The sequence below is a fragment of the Peromyscus leucopus genome, chromosome 2 (genome assembly GCF_004664715.2).
Source record: "Peromyscus leucopus breed LL Stock chromosome 2, UCI_PerLeu_2.1, whole genome shotgun sequence".
In the NCBI taxonomy this organism is placed as follows: domain Eukaryota; kingdom Metazoa; phylum Chordata; class Mammalia; order Rodentia; family Cricetidae; genus Peromyscus; species Peromyscus leucopus.
Window position 1 is genome coordinate 58,103,491 of NC_051064.1, and position 22,694 is coordinate 58,126,184.

The window sequence follows — 22,694 nt, forward strand, 5'->3', positions numbered from 1 at the left end:
GGCTTGGCTCCCGGGGCTTCCCCGGCACCTGACAATGCTTGGGCTTCAGCACATGAGCCTGCATCCCAGTTCCCACAATCCCTAAGGACACAGTACAGTCAGCTTGCCCGGTAGCTTCATTCACAACGCTCTCCATCTCTGGACCCTTTCCACTGGTTCCCCATGCTGCCCTAACCCCTCTTGTTCTATGTGGGTTCCAGGAGGCAGACTCTACTAGTGTAGAATGGCTGTGTGGTCTAGTTTTATGTCAACTTGACATAGCTAGAGTCATCTGAGAGGAGGGAACCTCAATGGAGAACATGCCTCCAGAAGATTATAGGCTTCATAAGGCATTTTCTTAGTTAGTGATTGATGGTGTCATCCCTGGGCCGGTGGTCCTGGCTTCAATAAGAAAGAAGGCTGTGAGACTTGAGGAGCAAGCCAGTAAGCAGCACCCCTCCACAGCCTCTGCATCAGCTCCTGCCTCCAGGTTCCTGCTCTGACTTCCTTCAATGATGGACTATGTTGTGGAAGTGTAAGCCAAATAAACCCTTTCCTCCCCAGCTTTCTTTGGTTATGGTGTTTCATCACAACGATAGTCACTATAATGAAGACGTTGGCCTCCAGCCTTTGAATGGACACTTGCAGACAGGGAAGTGGGGCTGGGTGGCAAGAGAGGAACAGAGGGGACTGAAAAGCACACGAAAGGCTACAGAGTCCCCAGGCTGAGTCTCAAGGGCTGAACAATGGCTGAGCAGATCCTGGAGGGGTGGGTGACCATGCGAGTGACAAGCTCTGAGCTCCACATTCGTCTGCTGCTGAGCAGAGACAATTGCTCTACTGAATGAACTGCAAGTGAATTCGCTGAGAACTGGAGAGAGGGTGTGGAGCGTGGTGACTCCACCCCATGGGGCAGTCTCACCTCAGGAAGGGGGCTTACTGGCCCATTCTGAAGCATTTGCTCTGCAGGGCTCTGGGGACACTGGCTTGAGAGTCTCAGTATGCCTAGGTCCCTCTGAAAAGTGGGCCCACGTATATGAGAGAAAGCAGCCCTGATCAGGTAAAGATCTCCCACGGAGGACAGAACAGAGGTGAACAAGACCAACTCGAAGGGTGGAAGGCCACGGGACACCAGGGCCTCGGGTGGCCCCTCCCATCTCCTATATTTGGTAACTGAAACCAAAAGCAAAACCACCGAGGCAGAATGCAGCAGCAGAGTCACACCCCTGGAACCACCAAGGTAGAATGCAGCAGCAGAGTCACACCACGGTAACCACCAAGGTAGAATGCAGCAGCAGAGTCACACCCCTGGAACCACCAAGGTAGAATGGAGCAGCAGAGTCACACCACGGTAACCACCAAGGTAGAATGCAGTCACATACCCCTATGGAGTCACACCGTGTGACGCTTGCACAGCCTCTAAGGAAAACCCTCCCTGTCAGCAATCACACTCCCCTCCCACTCCAGCCTGACCACAACCAACATGCTTTCCATCCCTGTGGATCTTTATCTGCCACTGTGGAGACACTGTGGTCTTCCGTCTGTTTTTTTCCTTGGTGCCAGTCTCAGGTTCATCCTGGTCAAGACATCTGTCAATTGAGTCATGTTCTTTTTTATAGACAGACCACATTCACACACTGGTGGATGCCTGGTGTGATGGTTAGGCTATTGTCAACTCGACAGAATCTACAGTCACCTGGGAAGAGTCTCAGGGAGGGACTGCCTAGATGAGGTTGGCCCGTGGATATGCTTGCAAGGCATTTTCTTAGGTTACTGAGGTGGAAGGCCCACACTGAATGTGGGTGGCACTGTCTCATGAGTCTGGTCTTGGACAATGAAAAAGAGACCTGAGCACACATCCCTGGCTCTGTCTACAGATGTGACCACCTCCCTCAAGCTCCGGCCTCCATGACTCCCCTGCCACGGTGACTGTAACATGGAAAGTGAGACAAATGAACTCTTTCCTCCTCAATACGCTTTTGTCAGAGGCAACAGAAGAAACCAAGACACCCGGGCACCTCCACCTCTTGCCTACTGTGATGGTGAGGTCTCGTTTGAGCATGATTTCCAATTCTTTTAGAAATATGCTGAGGAAGTGAACTTCTGGGTTAGATACACATTGTGTTTATACTTTTTGGTCCTGGGTTCAATAACAGGGTCTGGAAAATCTAGAGGCGAGCACTCTACCATTGAGCTTCCCCCAGCCCGGCTGGGTGGGCATTCTACGTTTTACTTGTTGAAAGCGCTCTCCTGCTTCCTAGTTTCTCATGGTTATGGGGGGAATAAGACCTACAAAGGGTCCAGGACGGTGTTTTTGAGATTTGGATTTCAGCAGTCAAACTGAAGCTATCATTGCTGTATCTTCTTCCCAAAGCATGGCGGACTTGTTAGGGTCAAGGCTAACATGTCAACTGGAGACTTGGTGTCAGGGTAACTTGCTAATGGATACCTATCCCTGTCACCCTACTACTGACTTTGGGAATCACCTGCCAATCCATCCCCCACTAATCTGAATTCCTCTCTAGTTACCTCTCTAGTACCTAGCTCGTGCTGCGGCGCGCTCCTCGCAGCTCTGGTTCCTGAGGGTTCTTCCCCATAGGGAGCTGCCCTGTCCAGCCTCCCCCCAACACCTAAACACCACCTTCTGTTTGCCTGTGCTCCAGGTGGCTGAGGCACCAAGACCAGAGTACAATTCTTCACAGAATTGAGGTGAACCTTCCAAAATCTTTATAGCACTTTGCACCCCCTCCCCACTGTAGACAAACTATAAGGAGGAAATGACAAAGTGCCGATTGGTTGGTTGGTTGCTGGCTGGGTTACTCATTGCCAACAGGCAGTCAGACATCAGAAGATGGACTCTGAGGGGAGACCTGCATTCAAACCAGCGTCCCTCATTAGCTGGGTTTGACCTTCCTAAAGCTGGTTACTATCAGTGTGTCAGTCACCAAACTGACAGGAATGGAAGGTTCCAGCGGCCTCAAAGGGTTATTGTGGAGATGGGGTAAGGCGGTACGAACACCCTGCAGCATGCTGTGCCCCGAAGAGCACAAAGAGAGCAGACACACTCCCCACTTTTAATACATGCAGTTCCGCAAGCAAAAAGTCTTTCCAAGAATCAAGTCTCTACGTGGAAATAATGTAAGTCTGATGTGAAGGAAATGGAAACCAACCGCAGGGCTGAAACGCAATGGCACCATGATCTCTGACTATCGGATGCAGCCACCCTGGTGTGGCTTGGGACAAAGTCGCACCCTAGCCCCGCCACCAGGGTATCCTGATGAAGATGGCTGGGGCTGTGTCTACTGGTCTTTGTGGAGAGGAAGCTCCCGTGGGAAACAGGACTCCGCTCTGAGGTGATCTGGCTGCACTCCGGTAGGGCCGGAGTAGCCGGAGACAGGTGAAGGGCTTTGGTGCTCTCTCCTTGGTGCTCTCCTGGACGGCTCCTCCTCCACAGCTTCCCCCTGCGGCTCTACCTCACGGCCATTGTGCTCTGAGCTGTGCTACAACCATAGGTGTGTCCAAGTCTGTTCCTGGAGAGCAGTGCCCCAAGAGCAGGAGGAGACTGGCAGCCCTCTGGAAGGAACCAGAAAGCGACTGGGAAACTCCCAAGGGTCTTGGCACTCTCTCCCTGGCATCCTGCAGAATCTGGCATTATGGGCAGCATTAGGCTTCTTCACGTGTTGAACAGGACCCACTGGTGATTGCTTAAAATGAACAAGGAGAGCCACAGTGGGGTGCTTCACCACGCCTTGTGCAGGGGTTCACCTGTGCGTAGCATCTTCTCTGGAAGGGTCCCAGGCCTTGAAGGCAGCACCTACTTGGATGTAGAGGTTAGGGTTCTTATCTGCAGCCATGGGGCCTCCATCTTGAACTGTACATTTCCAGGCCTCTCCAAAGCATTAGCAAAGAGAGGGGCTTCCCAGGCCCCTGCATGCTGCATTAGCTCTGATGATTTGGCTACCCAGCCTTCTTTCTGTGCACTTGCTGTGAATCCCAGGGAGGAAATAACCCAGGGGCAGACGCAACAGAAGGGCAGAGATTCACCACTCAACCTCGGTGCCTCAGGGCTTCGGTGCAACAGAACCATCAAGCTGCAGCTACCTCTTGCTTGACACTGCTTCTTCCGGCCTCGCCCATCCGGCCATGGCTTGTTGTCGTTGTAGAAGGACAGACGGAAGAAAAAGGGAAAAGGGGGAAGAAACAGATTTAAAAGATGCAACCATCTTCAAGATTCCTACCATCTATACAGCTCCAGGGCAAAGGGGCTTTCTGGACTCCACCTGACTTTGGCACCTTGGGACAGAGGTTCCCTGGTAACTCCAAGAGGAAAACCGAGGCTCAGGAGATGAAGTGACGTATTGTGTATCACTTAGTGAACAGCGGCTAAGCTAGAGCTTGGTCGGCTCCACACGCAGTATCTTTCTAGAGCTTCCACTCACTTCAAAAAGGAGGGAAGTCAGGTGATGAGTGACATGATGGATATACAGACTCCGTGGACATAATCCAGTCAGAGTACCTGCTGCCACTCCTGTACCCGCGACTGTACCATGTCCACATCTGCTGAGGACCAGTTCCTGTCATCTGGGACCATCCAGGTGGAGCCCGAGGCCTCACTAATGATTAAGTCCTTGGCTCACCACACACGTGTCCTACATCCTGACATGTCACCACTGTCTGTCTGGCCTGCCATGGGCCAAAGTGAGTCTTTCTGTGGTCTCAGAGCCCAGAGGGTCTGGTATGGGGCAGATGCTCAATAAATGTCCCAAGAAGAAAAGGCTAAAAAGGACACTTGGTTCTTACAAATTCTGCCAGCCTTCTTGGAATGGTGTGGGGTGGAAAGAGGTGGCCAGGACATTCCAGCAGGATGCTGGGCAGCAATGTCTCCCACCGTGCAGTGGACAGAAAGGCCACTGAGCAGGGTTCCTGCCAGCTGAGTCAGGGAACTCCCTCACCCTGATGTCCTACCGACAAGCAGGCCACTTCTGCAGGGCAGTTAAGAACAGAGTCTGAGGACTCTGGGTGGCTCGACTGAGTGCCCCCTGGAGTCTGCAGCTGTCACTGTTCCGGATGAAGCAGGGCTTTCTCGGTGCTGTCCAAGGGACCCTGGTCTCACAAGAGCACCTTATAAAAGCCACCATGAGAAATGGCACCAGCTCTGTGACCCCATGAAGTGGCCCAGCACAATGAAGGGACTGGGGTGTTTCACGGCAAAGACAATCTCGCATCTTGGCTTTGACTAGCGTTTGCCAAACCTTCCTGATACAGAACCCGACCCAACTACCACAAACCCTCCTGTCAAAACCTAACATCTCGTGGCATTAGTGTCCCAAGAAATGCATTCTGGAAACTACTGGAAGCCATGGAGCAAGGGAAGCACTTTTTGTGGAGGGCAGGGAACAACCGTGAGTAGAGGAAGGGTCCCTAGAAGAGGTGCGGATGGCCCAGAAAGGATGCCAGGGCTGGCCAATCAGCACACTGCGTGGGAGGAAAGGGCTCAGAACCATTAGAGGGCAGTAAAGGTAAGAACGGTGTCACCCACAGCCTGTCGCACACCAACCTCGCTGTCCGGCCCTCCGATGGGGTCCCGGAGGCCTGTTCTATAGAAGCCAGCTCTGGCACGGCACCTGTCTCACGGGTGTCCCACTGAGGGCAGTGCCAATCACGTGGATACGCCAGATGGGGCACAGCAGGCGGCACACACGGAGCCTCCAGGACACTGGTTACCCACAACAGCAAGCAGCACCACGACTCCAGAGGTGGACAGGATGGGGAAGGCCTGGACGTGGAGGCCGCCACTCGGACTCACACTCAGCACTGCTACTTCAGGACTGAGTAACTGGAGGGCTGCTTTCTGCCTCCTGGGTCTACTTCCTCGTGTACACTGTGAGGTTAACCAGTGTGGAGGATGAACGACTGTGCCAAGAAACTAGGGCACGTAGCAGGGACTTAGCGAGCACGTCCCCTTTAAAGCAGTGGTTCTCAACCTATGGGTCGCAACCCCTTCGGCAAACCTCTACCTCTAAAAATACTTACATTACGATTCATAACAGTATCAAAATTACAGTTGTAAAAACAACAAAAATAACTGCATGGTTGAGGGTCACCACAACATGAGGCTCTGTATTAAAGGGTCACAGCATCAGGAAGGCTGAGAACCACTGCCTTACAGGACAGCATACAGGAACCTTCCTATAGACAGTTTCAGTGAGCAGGGGATGGGAGGAACAAGAGACCCACCGGATCCATCAGGAGAAAACACGAGGCTCTGGCCAGTGTGGTGGCCATGGCCTCTGACAGCCAGTATGGAGGGACAGATAAGAGATGGCCCAGCACAGCTCACAGTAAAGATCTGAATTCCGAGACAAGTGCTGTCTGCTAGGTGCCTCCTGAGGACCAAGTACTTGATGTACACAGGCTCCAAGGTGCAGCTCAGAGGCCCGTGCAGCTCTCTTACCATATCCCCGGCCAGCTGCACAGCTGGCCCCGACCCCTGACCCCAAGTCCACAGCACAGAGCCTACTCTTTGTTGCTGTCCCTGAGGCTGGGACTGCCTGCTCACGCGCTTCCCTGCCCATCAAGATTCTCCAGACAAGCTCCAGTTCTTCTCTCACTCTCAGCACCCAGTAAAAAAATAGAAAGAGTGAGTTTGAAAAGCCAGGCCCTCCCTGGCTGTAGAGATGCACAGGCCAACTAACTTTTGAGGAGCACAGCATTATAAATAAGGTAGAGTAGAAACCCCAAAGTTTCTACTTCATTGCCTTCTGAGCCCCAAAGCCCTTTATTTTTCTTCTCTATTTTATTTTTTTGGTTTTTTGAGACAGGATTTCTCTGTATAGCCCTGGATGTTTGGGAACTTTCTCTGTAGACCACGCTGGCCTCGAACTCACAGAGATCTGTCTGCTTCTGTCACCCACGTGCTGGGATTAAAGCCCCAAAGCCCTATCACAACGCAGTACTTCAGTCTCTGGCTCTGTGCTATTGCAGAAAGATATACCTGACTCTGGAGGGCACCGTGGCGCCCAGAACCTTGTTTTCCCAGCTCTCTAGCCTGTAGTAGAGAAGGCAAAGGCCACAGAGGAGGAGGATCCACACAGTGGGTTGACAGCCTTTGCAACAGAGGAAAGCATGCTGTACACCCCACGCTTGCTGCTTGTGTGCCGTAGCTGCAGTGAAGAGCTACCGTAGTGATGTGCACAGCACAGAAGAACCGTGTGTGTCTGTAGAGACACCAAGAAAGGCCATGACTGGGTGACTGGGACCACCAGGAATGAGTTATGAGTTGTTCTATAACAAATGGTCTCATGGATCCAAGGCTGGCCACAAACTCACTACATAGCCAATGAATACTTTGAACTTCTGATCCTCCTGCCTTTACTGCCATGAATGCCATGGCATGAGATTATAGGCATGTATCACCACATCATTTATGTGGTGCTGGGGGTCAAACCTGGGTCTTCATGCATGCTAGACAAGCACTCTACCAACTAAGCCTCATTCTTAGCCACAGGTGAAGGTCTTACAGCAAGATGTAGCAGGCAGGGTTTACCTTCCACCAAAATGCTCACTCCCCTGTGATTAGTATTGCTTGAGCCACTACAGGAACTACATTTCCCAGCCTGCCCTGCATCCAGGTAGAGCCATGTGATCACTGGGGGCCAATGAAGCATGAGCAAAGGCATTTAGGAAGAAGTTGGGTCTGTCATGTCCATTTTTTAAAGACTTTAAAACTCTTGGGGATGGTAAGTCACCAGGGGTAAATAGTAGGGTCCCTGAGTCACTGTGTGAACCCCACTACCAACCAGGAACACCCAAATGTCTCTATGCACTGGAGTCCTGTGCAGTACAAGTATTGCCAGGGCTGTTCTGGTGGAGGGACAGTGAATGGGCCAAGACATAACATGGCAGCTTGGGGCAGCAGCTTGAGCTCTGGCTGTGGGAAGGGGTGTGGATGTTCAGGGCGCTCACACTGACGGTCACAGCAAAGAGGCTCACGTACAGGGACTGTTGCCAGGGGCCCTGGTGTTGCTGGCGCTGCTCTCGAAGGAAGAGTGGAAGTTGTGGATGGTCTCCTGTAGAATCTGCCTCTCACGCCCCTGTGGACAGAACAGAATCACGCACAGAAGTCCTCTTAGACGTGTGGTTGCTCACTCGGCTGACTGTGGTCGAGGCTCAGTGCACACCTGAAAAACCCCAGTGTTCTGGAGGGAAACAACCCCCTAACTGCCCGAGTACCCAGTTCAGGAAAACCAGACCGAGTCAGAAGCTCCCAGTGCCAGCCCACAATTACAGCTGCTGAAGGGAGACAGACCCAGGGTGCAGGGGTCTTGTCTCCAGCTGAGGTATGACTGGGGACTCCACCTGGCTCTTGGGGAGGGTTCCTCACTTGCCCAACTTCAAGAATGCAGTGGGATCCCCCACAACAAAGCCCCTACCCCCAATTCTGATGTGGGAAAAGGCAGAGGTGGCTGTTTCCCCAGCCCTAGGAGAGCATCTCCCCCCACAATGCCCAGATGAGAAGCAGCAATAGACACACGCAAGTTAAACATGGACTAAAACCCAACAGCCTGGGTTCAAATCCCAGGTGTCCCATTTGCCTCTCCACCTCTCCGGGCCCTGCTGTCCTCATCTGTCAGTGGGGCAAGGACAGTAGCTCGGCAGGTAGGTCCCATCATGGGACTCTGCATGGCAGCAGGGAGGTCCTAAGCAGGCGCAGCACTGTCTGTTAGACTGTATGTTCTAAACTATGGACAGACGTGCCCAAAACTTAAAGCAAGCCACAAGTGTATTCTCAGCTGCGCATGGTAGCACACACTTTTGATCCCAGCACTTGAGAGGCAGAGGCAGGAGGATCTCTGTGAGTTCAAGGGCAGCCTGGTCTTCATAGCAAGTTCCAGAAGAGCCAGTGAGTCCCTGTCTAAAAAAGAGGGGAAAATGCCCACTGAGTGAGGTCAGATTCAAAGGTTCTTTTTGAACTTTCATGAACTTCCACCAGCTAGAAGTGTCTGTCTGTCTCCAGATCCAGCGTGGGAACCTCCCGTGCTGACGGAATAGTGGGAACTGCCCTTTACGGCAACCTTGCAGACGACCTCAAACAGCTGTTAGAATTAGCAGGGGTGTACGGACACACGGCTGAAGGCTGCAGAGTAAGGACCAAGCACCAAATGTGAGCAACGGAACCAGAAGCCTTACTCCACCAGTGACAAGCGGTGGCATCCAGATCTGGCCTGGTTCCCCTGAGCAGTATCTGTAGAATGGGATAATGCAACCTGCCAAGTGGCAGGGGACATGTGGTCTGATTTGAAACATCATTTCAGCCTTAATTCCCTGAGAAATAGGTCAGGGACACCCAGGCCCCAGAGTTCTGTTTCCTCACCTCAAGAGGACACCAGATATTGAAACCATCGTCACCAGGATGGCGGTGACAACTGCCTTCTGGTCTGCCTGAACATCCCCAGAAAGAAAGAGCAAATGACCAGTGTGTGTAGGCAACAGCTCTGATCCCTCTACAGCTCAAGAAATGTAAATCAAAACCAAGGGTATGTTTGAGCCTACAAACACATAAGGACTAGAAACCACACCAAAGGGCCACTGAGATGGTTCAGTGTGTTAACACTTTCCCCTAAGCCCCAGGGTCCAAGTTCAATCCATAGGGCACACATGGTGGAAGTTGAAATTGATTCCTGCAAGTTATCTGTGATCTCCACATGCACTCTGTAACATGAATAGACACAGACAGACAGACAGACAGACACACACACACACACACACACACACATACATACATAATACATACATACATACACACATACATACATACATACACACATACATAATACACACATGCATACATAATACACACATACATACATACACACACATACATACATAGTACACACACATACATAATACACACATACATACATACATAATACACACACACACATACATAATACACACACACACATACATACACATGCAACTTTTAAAAAAGCAAACCAGCAGAGCTCAATACCAACAAGGCCTCCAGGGAACTGGAACTCACAGCCACAGCTAGTAGGGTGTCCATGATACTTTCTGGAAAGAATTGGGGATGACATGCATGCACTGTGGGTCTGGCTCTTTGAGTTGTAGACACCTATCCTGAGGACACTGGGAAGAGGCTTCGTACAGAGCTGGCTGCTGCACCCACATGTAGGGAGCCACAGACCAACAAGCAGGGATTTTAAAAACAATTTTAGTAAATCTATGTAAATTTATATCAGTAAGAACTCTGCAGGGCACAGTAACATATTCCTGTCACCCTAGCACTCAGCAGGCTGAGGCTGGAGAACCCTAAGTTCAAGGCCAACCTGGATTTTATAGCAAGGCTCCATCTAAAAAAACAAAAACGGGGGAAAAAAAAAACCCAAGAGATTTCTTAGCAACGTGGGTAACTGCATAGATTTCATGCTAAACAAAGAAAACAGGATATAAAATTATAGATCCAAATTTATCTTAGTCGTGTTTTAAAAAAAAAAAGCCACCTAGCAAAAAAAAGTGCAGAGTAATTTGCCCCAAAGTGAATAGTGTTAGCCTCTGAGTAGCTGGAGCATGATTTCTTACAAAAATCCTTTTGATCATTTTTGAACTGTACAAATTTAGTTAAAAAAATCATCACAAAAAGAGGGACCCTAAAGAAACAAAGATTTAGAACCCAGGAGGGTGAGACAGAGACCATGGTTTCTGCTGAGCCGTCTGAGACACAGAACCCAGTGGGGCATTCATGGACCTAGCAGCAGACTCACGTTCACGCTCACTGTGGTGACCTGGCCTGCAGACACAGGGCCTGTGGCACTCTACTAAACGGTGTTATTAGGCTGATAATACACATTCAACATATGTATTCCTCCCTTGAGGCTGGCTTGAACTTACCATGCAGGTAAGGATGACCTTCAACTTGTTTTTTTGGACACAGTCTCCTGGTCTTCTGTATCTCAGGCTGCCTTGAACTTGCTATCTAGGTGAGGATGGCTTTGACCTTTTGGTCCTCTGGTGTGCGCACTACCATACCCTGTTTTATGCAGTGCTGGGAATCAAAGGACTGCATGAATGCTAGGTGGCATTCTATCAACTGAACATCTATCCTTTGCCCTCACTTAGAAACAAAAAATCTAGGTTACAATGCTCAAGCATTTCTTTGAGTAAGAGGTGTGTTTTCTATCAGGACTCACAGCAGAAAGAAATCCCCATTCCTCCAAGCAAAGCCTACTAATGGTCCCATTTCACTGCATTTTTAAAAAGTGCTTCTCCAGGGGCTGGAGAGATGGCTCAGTAGTTAGAGCCCTGGCTGGTTTTTTTTTTTTTTTTTTTTTTGTTTTTTGTTTTTTTTTTTTTTTTTTTTTGATTCCCAGCATCCCCATGGCGGCTTAAAACCTTTAACTCCAGTCTCAGGATGTCCTCTTGTGGCATCCTTGGTACTGCATGCATGTGGTGCACAGGCATTCATGCAAGTAACACACATACACACACACACACACACACACACACACACACACACACACACACTTTGAAAATTAAACAAAGTATCCTTTTAGGCCCACTCAGTTGATTCTCCACCTCCCACGGCATGCTGTGGACCTGGGTGGCAAGAAGCTTAGACCTCCCTCTGGCATTTCAGAGATCCAATCTGCAGTGGCTGTCCTCTTGACTGAGCTGAGTGTCAAAAGAAAAGCCTGACCGTCCAAACAAGTTCACACTCAGCCTCAGTGTGGAGTTGGAGCCTCCAAAGAGGGCCAGGCAGGGCCTGCCCTGAGCAACCTGGTCCAGTGCAGTGGTCGGGATTGAGCGCTGCATCTGGCTCCAGGAATCATGCTCCAGCCAGGTCCAGTGCAGCAGGTTGGGATCTGAGTGCTGCATTTGACTCCCGGAATCATGCTCCAGCCACTACGTCGTGCTAAGAACCTGGGTGAGTGGCACCGGAGCAGAGAGTGCAGCTGAAGGCCGTGTTTTCATGTGAACCCCTCCCACTGTACCTTCCTCTAGGACACGGTGGCACTGCCCCTTTCCAGAAGGCTGTGCCTGGTACCATTTGTCCCTGGGGCAACAGGGTCTTCCTCGGGCAGTGACTTAAGTTGGAGGCTGCTGCTGCTGAGGATCACCTGGCTTGGCATGTGGGCTTCCAGGGGGAAGGACACAAGGTGCTCTGGGCCCAGCATCTCAGTCACACAGAGCGTTCCTCTTGAAGAAGCTCCAAGGAGGATCACCCAGCTAACCCTTCTGCCTGTGAAGGAGCCTTGCTCAGAACAGAAGGCAGCCTGTGCTAACCGGACAGCAGGAGGCAGTCAACTTGGGAGAAAACAGTTGTGAGAAACGCCCGTGGGGTGTTGGTGGCCATCTCATCTACTCTGTGGGGGGCAGTTACCTTTCCTGAGGCTGGCACACCTTTCTGTTTGTCTCCCTGGGCCAAGGAGCCCATGGCTACACAGGGTAGAGGAGGCCACGGGGCATTAGCCACTGCCATCTGCATGCCACCTCCTGTGGTGCCCACGCCCTACCTGTCTTCACCATCCATGTTTAGAACCTTCTCTGGCTCTCTCTCTGAACTTTGTCACTGGCTTTCCTGCCATCCTTTCTTTGGCCACATGTCCACCCTCTAGGCTTGGAGGATGGTAGAGACCCCAACTGTGGGAGCTGGTTCTCGGGTTCCTCGTGGCTTTACCCAGCAGGTCAGCATAGAGGATGATTAGGACCACGGGCCTGAGTGCAGGTGTCTGAGATGGTCTGCACTTGGCTGTGCTGGGGGAGGAGGTCTTTTGCTCCACCCCTTGGCATCTCTATAAAAACCCTGGGGCAGAGACAGGGCCCGTTGGAATAGGTTCCAGGCCTTCTCGAGACTATGCTTTATTTTCTATCTGTTTATCTCCGCAATATTCTCAGTAATATAAATCCTTCTATCTAATATTTCCTGTTGTTCACACTCAAGAAAACTCTGGGGAGCTGTGGGGTTGGTGGGTAAACGCCCCACACCCAACCTCACAGTCTGCCAACACTCTGCCCTTTTTCAAGATCCTGCCCTCCTTCACCTGGTCACCCCACCATCCAGCCTCTGCCCTCTGGCTTCCTCCACGAGTGTTTCCCTACACACGTGCTACCTTTGGCCTAATCTATCCCTCATCCAGGTCTGCCCTCCATCTCCACTGCCTCAGGAAGGTCTCTCCGGGCCCTGCCTGCCCAGCTCCACTCCACATAAAGGACAGGGCATCTCATGCCCGCCCTCCTCCATGTGTGTCTGTGGTTCACTGACACTGGGACATGGTCACACCAGGTCCCAGTCCAGGCCAGTCTCTGCCTCTTACTGGCGGTGTGGCCCTGCACAAATTCCTCCATCACTCTGTGCGTGGGGGCTGTGGGGGCATTTCTCAGCATGGTCTCAGAGCGACACTCAGCTCTCAGAACTCACATGGTACCCAGGACAACACAGATTCTTTCCATGAACAAGTCGGTGCTTCAAAGCCTTCATGAGGGCTTGGCTACCTTTATGGACTGGCCGAGGGCTTTTGTTCCCTAGCTGACACCCTTCCTAACCAGGGAGACATGCCTGCAGCCTGCCTCTGCTTCCTCAGTCTCCACATTTAAGAGAGTAAGAGGAGCCTGGCTGGTGTCAAGGAAGTCAGGGTCCCCTGCCCACCTCTGAGCTGGACTCTGTTGCCTACCCATTGCCTGGGTGAGACACTTTCAGGGACACCGACAGGAAAGACAAGGAAAATGTCAGCAATGCAGTACCTGCGTGGTACTCCCTCATTCATGAAGGGTCATGAAACAGAAATAACAACAACCATTGGCCCAGGCCTAGCTATACAGCAGAGAGGAAGAGGGTAAGTAAGGCCAGAAGCCCTGGGTTCAGGTCCTGCCTCAAGATGCCCAGCATGGAAGCCAGACACAGTCCAGTCTGGGAGTCTCTACTCCCTTGCCAGGCAGCTGTGCAGACTCCGGCCTCTATCAGGGCTGACTGACATGCTTACTGAGTGACTTGCAGATGATAAAGAGCGGCATGAACATTTCTTCGCCGTGGGCACTGTTCATCAACCACTGTTGCAGAGCACACTCCCCAGGGCAGAGAAGGAACCAGAAGCCTGGCCATGCTCCTGCCTCGACTCACATAGTGCGGCACCACCCGGGAACAGGCAAACCATCAGACAACAGCCAGAGTTCTTATCACCCTGACACACTGCTACTGCTCCACAAGTGGGAAGCTGTGAAGCAAGGGGCAAGAAAAACAGCAGGCAAACAAGCACTGTGGCTGCTGAGGGAGCGCTTGACGGGCAAGGGGCAGGGGTGCAGGCCAGAGCCTGACAGCAGCCGCGGCTAGGGTTTGCACGGTGCGTGCCGTGGAGTGGGGGTACTGCCGATGCTCACTTCTAAAGCGATGAGCTTTAACACTAGGCATCAATGCAGGACACAGGACAGATAATGGTGTTTGACAGTCTTGGGTGCCAGGGGGTCTGCAACAGCCCTAACCCTCACACTACAGGCAGGACAGGGCAGGGAGGCCCAGAGAAGGAATGCCAGGTCCTGAGATTGCACCCACAGCTAGTCTGATCCCAGGGCTCCCATCCCACAGTGTTGTCAAAGGCAATACCCATCCCTCGGCACTGAAACCACCCTAGGAAATACGCATGTAAATTGGAGGAGCCACAACCTGGCTGGGAGAGGCATTTGCAAAGGGGACGGGCTGTATGGGGAGGTAGTGGGCTCTCAGTCATGAGGAGTGTGCAGGCAGGCCACCTCTGTCACCTGCCAGAGGACACGCAGAGGGACCATCGTGAAGATCGTGGTGGTCTTCAGCGTTTGAACAAGGCGGGTGGGAAGCTAGAACACAGTACCTTGCCTGCATTCAGCTCGGAGATGGCGGCCAGAATCTGCTGCCGGGAACCATCCGTCTTAATACCCAGCTCCTGCAGGTCACCGTCGGTGAGTGTGAGGAAGGCCTCCATGTCCACCTGGGGAGAGAAGGGATCGCCACTGTCTGTGGGACACTCTCCCCGACGGCACATGTGCCACAGGAGGCGCTGCTGAGCCTTTCTATACACACCCGTGATGACTCACTACTTCCGAGTCCGGCCTGACACTGAAAGACAGCTAACTCTTCACAGCCCTAGCCCGTGGCTTTCCAACGGAGACATTGTGGGAAGATTTGAAATGAACAGAGGGACATCTTGGGGACAGGGATCTGAAGGACTCGAGGTTCTGCCACTAGGAAGGGAATCCCCATGTGACTGCATGTAGCCATGCTGAACCCTGCACAGCAAACAGGGTACATGGGGGTACTCACCGTATCCCCCCAACACACAGGACAGGAGAGGTGCACACTGGGGAGAGACAGAGAGACAGCTCAGCAGGAGCAGGAGGGAGAGAAGGACCATGGGGAACTGAAGCGGAGACACCACAGAGGCATGTGCGACAGTACCCCTTGTCTGGCCGGTGACATGCTGCCAGCGCCGGCCGGCCGGCCGACCCGGGTGTTGGGAAATGTCCCTGCTCTAGGAGAAAGGGTGATGGGCCTCTGCCCCAGGAAGTTGGGGCTGAGAGGTGGTCAAAGTGGCCCAGGTAAAGACATCCCACCACCCTGCATGTGGGACGACGACAGCCTGAAACACAGCGGGTCAGGGACAGGCTCCCAAACGCAACAAATACCAGTCCTATGTGCCCGATCCTGCACAGAGTGTGGGCGTGAGGGCTGGAGCCCCAGGAGCCACACGGCTTTGGGGATGAGGGTCACACACCTCATGAGACAGAAGTGAGGTACACTCTGAGACACAGTCTATGGACACGTCAAGGAAGAGCAGGCAGCAGCCAGGAGTCGGGAAACAGTTCTTGGAAACGAGGAAACCTCTGTGGAAGTTTCAAAGGCCAAGAAGAGAGACAGGACACGACAGGAGGAAAATTGAAGAGGAAGGCAGGACACACGTCTGTCTCTAGAGCTTTCGCTGCGTCTCAAGCTTGGTGGGGATCAGGAGTGACAGTCCTCAAGGCAGCTATCCTGTGCCAAGCTGTCCGCGGACTCCTAAACCAGTGATCACAGCCCGGGGCTGGTGGCCTGCAGGGAGTTTTATTGGGCTGGTACAGTGGATTTAAAATTTCTATTGATGTATAACCCACCTGCTCTACAAGTCACCAAATACAGCTGTGTTACAGTGTGTATCTGGATTAGTGCACTCCATGTCAGGCCATTCCTTCTGGGGAAAGGGTCTCAAGTACCCCAGGCTGACCTTGAACTTCCTGCCTGCCTCTACTTCCTGGATGCTGGGGCTGTGTGCACAACCAGGCCGGGTAGGTGTCGTGCTGGGAATTGAAGCTAGGACTTCAGGCACGCTAGATAAACAGTCTACACCTCAGCTCCCCGCCAGCCCAGTATCAGGACATTTGCATGCCCTGTGAGGAAAGCCTATACCCAATGGCAGTCCCTCTGAATTCAGCCTCAGCATTTCTCTCTAGCCCTCCCTGCCCTTCTCTCTCTCCCTCTCTCTCATAGCCTCCATATAGTCTCACTCTGTAGTTCACGATGACCTGGGACTCGTAGCAATCCTCCTGCCTCAGCAATCTGAGTGCTGGGACGACAGGCATGAGCCACCATGCCTAGCTGAAATGTGGTTTTTGGTGCCTGTAGGTGACCCCGACACTGTTTCCAGATGCTTCCCAAACTCGATTCACATGTGGCTTGTGTGAAGTCCATACAACAAAACTGCTTTCAATACAGAGAAGTGCTCACAGTTACAGACTTCCATCACACAGGAGAACTCAGGCTCCGTGCCACCGGGAAGGACTCAGATGTGATGGGCACCACTGGACTGAAGGGAACTGTATGTGCAAAACCTGCATTTTGATGGTGAGTCTTAGCTGACACCCAGAAACAACACCCTTACCTCTTGCTCCTCGAAGATGGGCTGGTATTTCTCAAGTGATAACTTCTTAAGGATTCCAGTCAGCTCATCTTCGTGAGAAAGAGATGGAGATTAAATCATGCGTGTGTGTGTGTGCGCGCGCACACACACACAATACACACACAACACACACACACACACAACACACACACACACACATACACACACAATATACACACAAACACACACACAATACATACACACACAGTTTGGAGTTTGGTAACACACAGCAGGAGTGGGTCTCACATTTCTCTAGGACATCAGTAAGATCCCCCAAGAAGCCATAGCGCAGACAGATCCCTTGGCTGTACCCCTGGTGACTGAGGCGAGGTGTGCTCAGTTATACTCTCCCTCAGGGCAGGCCCTGAGCTCTCTAGGAAGCCAAGACCTGCCTGTGGAGACTAGGGTGGCCTGGGCCAATGGTCCTGGGGCTACAGGCAGCAGATGTGGGGGGTTCCAGCTACTGGAAATGAAACCTGCCTTGCAAGAGCACACACTCAACGCCCCGGCTAAGGCCAGAAGCCCTCAGCTGGTCTGAGAAAGGCACCAGAGCAGCAGGCACTGCAGATCAGCAGGGCAGGGGCTCACATGCATGGGGCCCAGGGCCTCCCCAGTGCAGGGGTAGCAGAGTCAGAAGGACTTAGATCGGGGGATGAAGGTGACATCAGACCAGGTAGGACAAGGAGGGGACACAGAGCAGTGTCTGGGACCAGAAGAATGCAAGGACATGCTCAAGAGGGGCTGACCAGACCGGACACCACCCAGAGGACACGCAGGCTGAAGCCAAGGCAGAAAGGAAGGAGAGATCAGGGTGGATGGATGACAAGAAGATGCTGCTCAGCAGCGGGTGGCCAGGGCACAGTGTTGCCTGTCCCGAGACGTTCGACATTAAATGAAGAACAAACGATGCACATATCTGAGGGCAGAGCACTAGGCAGCATCTAGGGAGCATGAACAGCAGGTGCAAAGGTCCTGAGGTAGTAAGTCCAAAGAAGATAGCGGAGAATGGGTTCCTTCTTCACTCGCTCAGCAGTGACTATCAGTGTGGCTACAGCATGCTGCGAGTTCATGGGTGGGGCGATCTCTGTGACCCGAAACCCTGGGGTTTTGCTTGGACCCACTGAGAGAGCAGTGTTCCTTCAGCTGGCTGGCAAAGTCAGCACAAGGATGAAAGAAGTTTGAAGCTGCTTGCTAGCCCTGAGGTCTGCCGAGATCTGGAGAAAGCATTCCCAAAGTCCCTGGGTCCACACTCACCTGAAGCCTGCTCCAGACATCTTCATCATACGAACCAATTAATGTGTTTTTCTTAAGCTGGTTTGAATAGAGCCCCTCCCCCCCCCCCCCCCCCGCCACACACACACACACACACACACACACACACACACACACCTCACTAGCAGCTGTAGGATGCTGACTTGTGCAGTACACAGGGAGACGGAGCAGTTGGGTTTGGAAAGGCATCTGTGCCTATCAGCAAAACAGCCTATACTCAAACCCCACTTGAGTGCGCTCACAACCGGGGCAGGGAAGAGATGTGAGACCTTGGCTGGCAGCACCTGGTTCTGTGCTGCCAGGTCCCCGCGGTGGAGGCAGGGGTGTGCAGTCCCCTCTGGGGACTCACCCTCGTCTGTGATGGTGCCACTGCTGGAGCCTCCACTGCTCTTGGACTGCCGATGGGATGACGAGGAGGACACCGAGGATTCCGCAGCGTGGCCTTTGGGAGAGGGCGAGGGCGTGAGGGTAGGGGACGTGCTTTTAGAGGTAGCAGAAGTTCCCGATGGAGGCCGCTTGCTGGGGTCCAGTTTCTGTACAGGGCATAAAACAAACATTGAAGCCATCACCTGGTGGCTGGGGAAGAGGTGTCTTGGAACACGGTGGTACCCATTCCACATCCAGCTGGGACGGTAATGCCTGTAACACAGACTCAGAGATGCAGAGTGGCATCGAGGCCGAGAAGCCTGGGCTTGGGTACCACTCTGCTGCCGCCAGGAGGGTGGGGTTTGTACCTAAACACTACTGAGCCTCCCATCTCCTCATGGAGTTAAGCTCCTTAGATTAACCAGCGTTCCATAGTGTTCAACCTACAGATTCTACACATTTTACTAAATTTAAACAGATTTCATTTTCATATAATCTTATGTAAATGATATTTATAAAATGTCAAATTAAAAACTCTAATTGTTGGGGCTGGAGAAAAGGCTCGGTGGTTGAGAGCACTTGTTGCTCTTGCAGAGGACCCAGGTTCGGTTCCCAGCGCCCACATGACAGCTCAGACCCATTGGTAACTCCAGTTCCAGGGTGTCCTACATCCTCTTCTGATTCCTGTGGGCCCTGTAAACACACATGGTACAGATACACAGATGCACACAAAAAGCTCATCTACACAAAATAAATCAAATTTTTAAAAAATTCTAATTGTTTACTATAAGTATAAAAAAATACAACTGACCTCATATATTGGCCTTGTGTTCTCTGAGCTGCAGCCCAGCCCATGGCCTCCTACTTTGGGCTTGCTAAACCATTTTATTAGCCCTGATCTGTACAGATTCCTTAGTTTTCTATATGGCCAGACACACGACCTAAGGGCAGCGGGGGTGTGGTTTCTTCCTTTCCACACTGATGCCTTCTCATCACTGGGAGCACAGGTTGTAAGCGGTAAGCACCCCTGGTCTGACAGCAACTGTGATGTCACTCTACTTATTGAACCAGTGACTGAGGAAGTCCCTCTGATAGCTGCTTTGTGTTTTAGCTTCTCTACACTCCATACACACTAGGTGTCCTAGAAAGCCAGAGGAGGGCATGGATCTCCTGGGACTGGAGTTACAGCTGGCTGTAAGTCACCATGTGGTGCTGAGAATCAAAGCCAGGTCCCCTGGGAGAGCAGCCAGTGCTCTTAACCTCGGAGCCTTCTCTTCAGCCCCTCAATTCTGAGTGTTGTTAAATGCTTTTCTGCATTTCTTCTTCCATCTGTTATACAGTGTGTCACAGTCACTGATTTTCTGATACTGAACCCAACTTACATAACGAACCCCAATTAATTGGAAGGGGCTTCCTTTTGTCCACCACTGGGTTTGGCTGTGTGGAGATTTCAAAATTTATAAGGACTGCTGATGCCACATTCTTTCTAGCAATGTCATGAAAACTCACCTTGTCCCAACCTTAGGGGACAGAGAGACATTGCATCATAATGCAGGGGTCATTAAGACACAAGAATCATCCAGCATGGTGGTGCACATCTCTAAAGCTGAGGCAGGAGGATCTCTGTGAGTTTGAGGCCAGACTGGTCTACATAGTGAGTTCCTGCCTCAAAAAACAAACAAAAAACAAGACAGATCCAATGTTTGTAGAACTTTAAGTGAGGCAGAAAATGATAGACCTGAAAAGAGAGATAATTTACCCCCTTCTCATAGTTACAGATGTTCCCACTCCTCTGGGAACAGATGGAGCTGGAGAATCAGGATGTAGAACATGGACCACACTACCAGCCAACCTTGACTCCAGAGTGACAGAGTCCCCCTCCCCAGGGACAGCAAGAGAATACACGTTTTTTTCTTCTTAAGTGGCTATGGGAGTTTCACCAAGACAGATCACACTCCGGGGCATAAAACAGACCTTCACACACATATAGACGGGGAGGGGAACCATGGCGGAGCCGAGCTGTGCTCAGTGATAGGAAGATTCCTAGAAAGCCCTCCTCAGATGACTAAAAAATTACAGTAAAACAAAAACCAAAGATGTCCAGACTCAGCTGTGCCCAGTCCCAGATGCTCCAAGCATGAACCTTAGCTTGATGGTGGAGGAGGCAGCTGACACCGACAGAGATGTGGAGGTGGCCTGCTTGCCCCACTCGCCATCTGCCTTCCCAACGATTCAGGTTTCCATGATGGGTGGGTGAATAAGCAGAAGCCAGGCCCATGCATACCTCACCAGAGCAGTGAGCCTCCTGCTTTAAAGTACAAAATCCAGATCCAGGAGGCTCCAGTTTTGAAGGCTATTCTTCCTAAGGGAGCTGTTGAGAAGCACTTCATCTCTTCACTTACTACTACAGCCCGCAGCAGAGAGGCCATTTCTTACTGGGGCAGTAGTTCCTAAGAATCCTGGCTGAGATGGACTCTCTGGAGGCAGAAACATTCCCCAGACCCCATCCCGAGAGTTAAGGGCAACAGGGCAGGGTGGAGGGCTGTTTCTATACCAAGCATCAGGAGATCATGGAACTGGATCATTCTCCTGATGACTGCTCCTGGGGTCATCTTCCCACCCATCCCCCCCCCAAGACAGGGTTTCTCTGTGGTGTTTTGGTGCCTGTCTTGGAGCTCCCTTTGTAGACCAGGCTGGCCTCGAACTCACAGAGATCCGCCTGCCTCTGCCTCCCGAGTGCTGGGATTAAAGACGTGCGCCACCACCGCCCGGCTGGGGTCATCTTTTAAAAGACAGCTAATTTCTTTTCATCAGAATATACCTGTGTGTTGCTATAGTTGACAGATATGGCCAAATAAGGTAATAGTTAATAACTTACATGCCTATTTCCAACACCTATAACAGAAAGCTAAATGATATTTAATACAGTTAATTCAACCATCAGAAAGGAAGAGAACATTTTAAACAACAAAGGAGAAAGCTATTTCCAAAGCTCTCAGCTAGTAGACTTACTTTAATGAGTAGCTGTGAGTAGCCAAGGAGAAAATGTGAAAAGAGAAATACACCAATTATGTAACTTTCTGTGTCTGATAAAGAAAATGCATCAACATATCAGGAGGAACTTTTTTGTCTCTAGCTGAACTCTAAAATAAACTTAATTATACAGGTCCTTCGCATCAAAAGTTCTGAACATAACAGAAATATGTGTATGTGTTAGGGAGAAACTTGTGGAATAAATTATAAAAGAAACTTAAATTATGAGGTTTTGCTGTGAGTTGGGGTAACAGGAAGTTGTGGAGCCAGTAGCAGCGGGGCAGAAACAGACTACTTTTCTCACGTCTGCTAAGACACAAACCTAAGAGCTGCGGCCGTAGCTCAGTGAGCGGAGGTTTAGTTCAGCAGGCTGCCCCAGCCCTGCTAACCCTCTGCTCTCAACAGTGAATAGTGTGTGCAAGGTGGATTCAATGGACACGTGCAAGGTGTGCACATGGGCCCCTTCCAACGTCCCGCAACCCCCACCACACTGAAGAAGAGGTGGGGTGAACACAGGCCTGCAGGGGGCAGATTCAGACCTCCGCAGGAACCTTAGAGTGGCCGTAACTGCAACGCCGCTGTGGCTCCAACCCCCGGTACCCCAATTCCACATGTGGGTCACAGGAGAACAATCTACAGGTGCCACAGGCATTCAGAGAACAAGCACCTTGCTGCCGGAAGTGCCACTGGAAGAGCCACCGCCACTGCCCACAAGGGAGGCTGGCAGCTCAGGCGGGCTGGAGCCGGGCGCTGGCCCCACAGGGCTGGACCGCTGGCTGGGCTTCTGCTCAGACAATCCAGCTGCCTTTTTCCTCTGAGCAGCGATCTGGGACAAGACACTGTCCACGCTGCCACCTGAGGAGACAGAGACAGGCGTGAGCAGCGAGGTAAGGGTCCTTCCGGCCCTGTGGTGGATGGTGAGCTGTCTCAAGGCTGAGGCTGGAGAGAGCTCTACATGAGGGCCCAGAGGGGCTGAGGTGGGGCTAACTGTCTCACGGTGAGAAGCGGGGCAGGTAGGAGCCTGCTTGCCTCCGCTCCTCCCAGGGCCAGCATGTGCAAACGCCTAACCCCACAGAACTCCAGGCGCTCTGCCTCTACCAGCTTCCCAACTGACATTTTCCCTCT

General features: G+C 51.8%; 1 protein-coding gene across 1 annotated transcript in view; it reads right to left on the reverse strand.

Annotated features, from left to right (window-relative positions):
* Positions 1-2,691: 2,691 nt before the first annotated feature.
* Positions 2,692-22,694, reverse strand: part of Anks6 (ankyrin repeat and sterile alpha motif domain containing 6) — a 43,443-nt gene continuing 23,440 nt past the window's right edge. Inside the window, exons 11-16 of the mRNA XM_028882777.2 lie at positions 22,237-22,424; positions 18,520-18,703; positions 16,881-16,948; positions 14,841-14,957; positions 7,976-8,072; positions 2,692-4,126 (exon numbers count right to left, since the gene is read on the reverse strand). Coding sequence (XP_028738610.1) covers positions 4,077-4,126; positions 7,976-8,072; positions 14,841-14,957; positions 16,881-16,948; positions 18,520-18,703; positions 22,237-22,424 — 704 coding nt within the window. The 3' untranslated portion in view covers positions 2,692-4,076. The remainder of the gene's footprint in view (positions 4,127-7,975; positions 8,073-14,840; positions 14,958-16,880; positions 16,949-18,519; positions 18,704-22,236; positions 22,425-22,694) is intronic.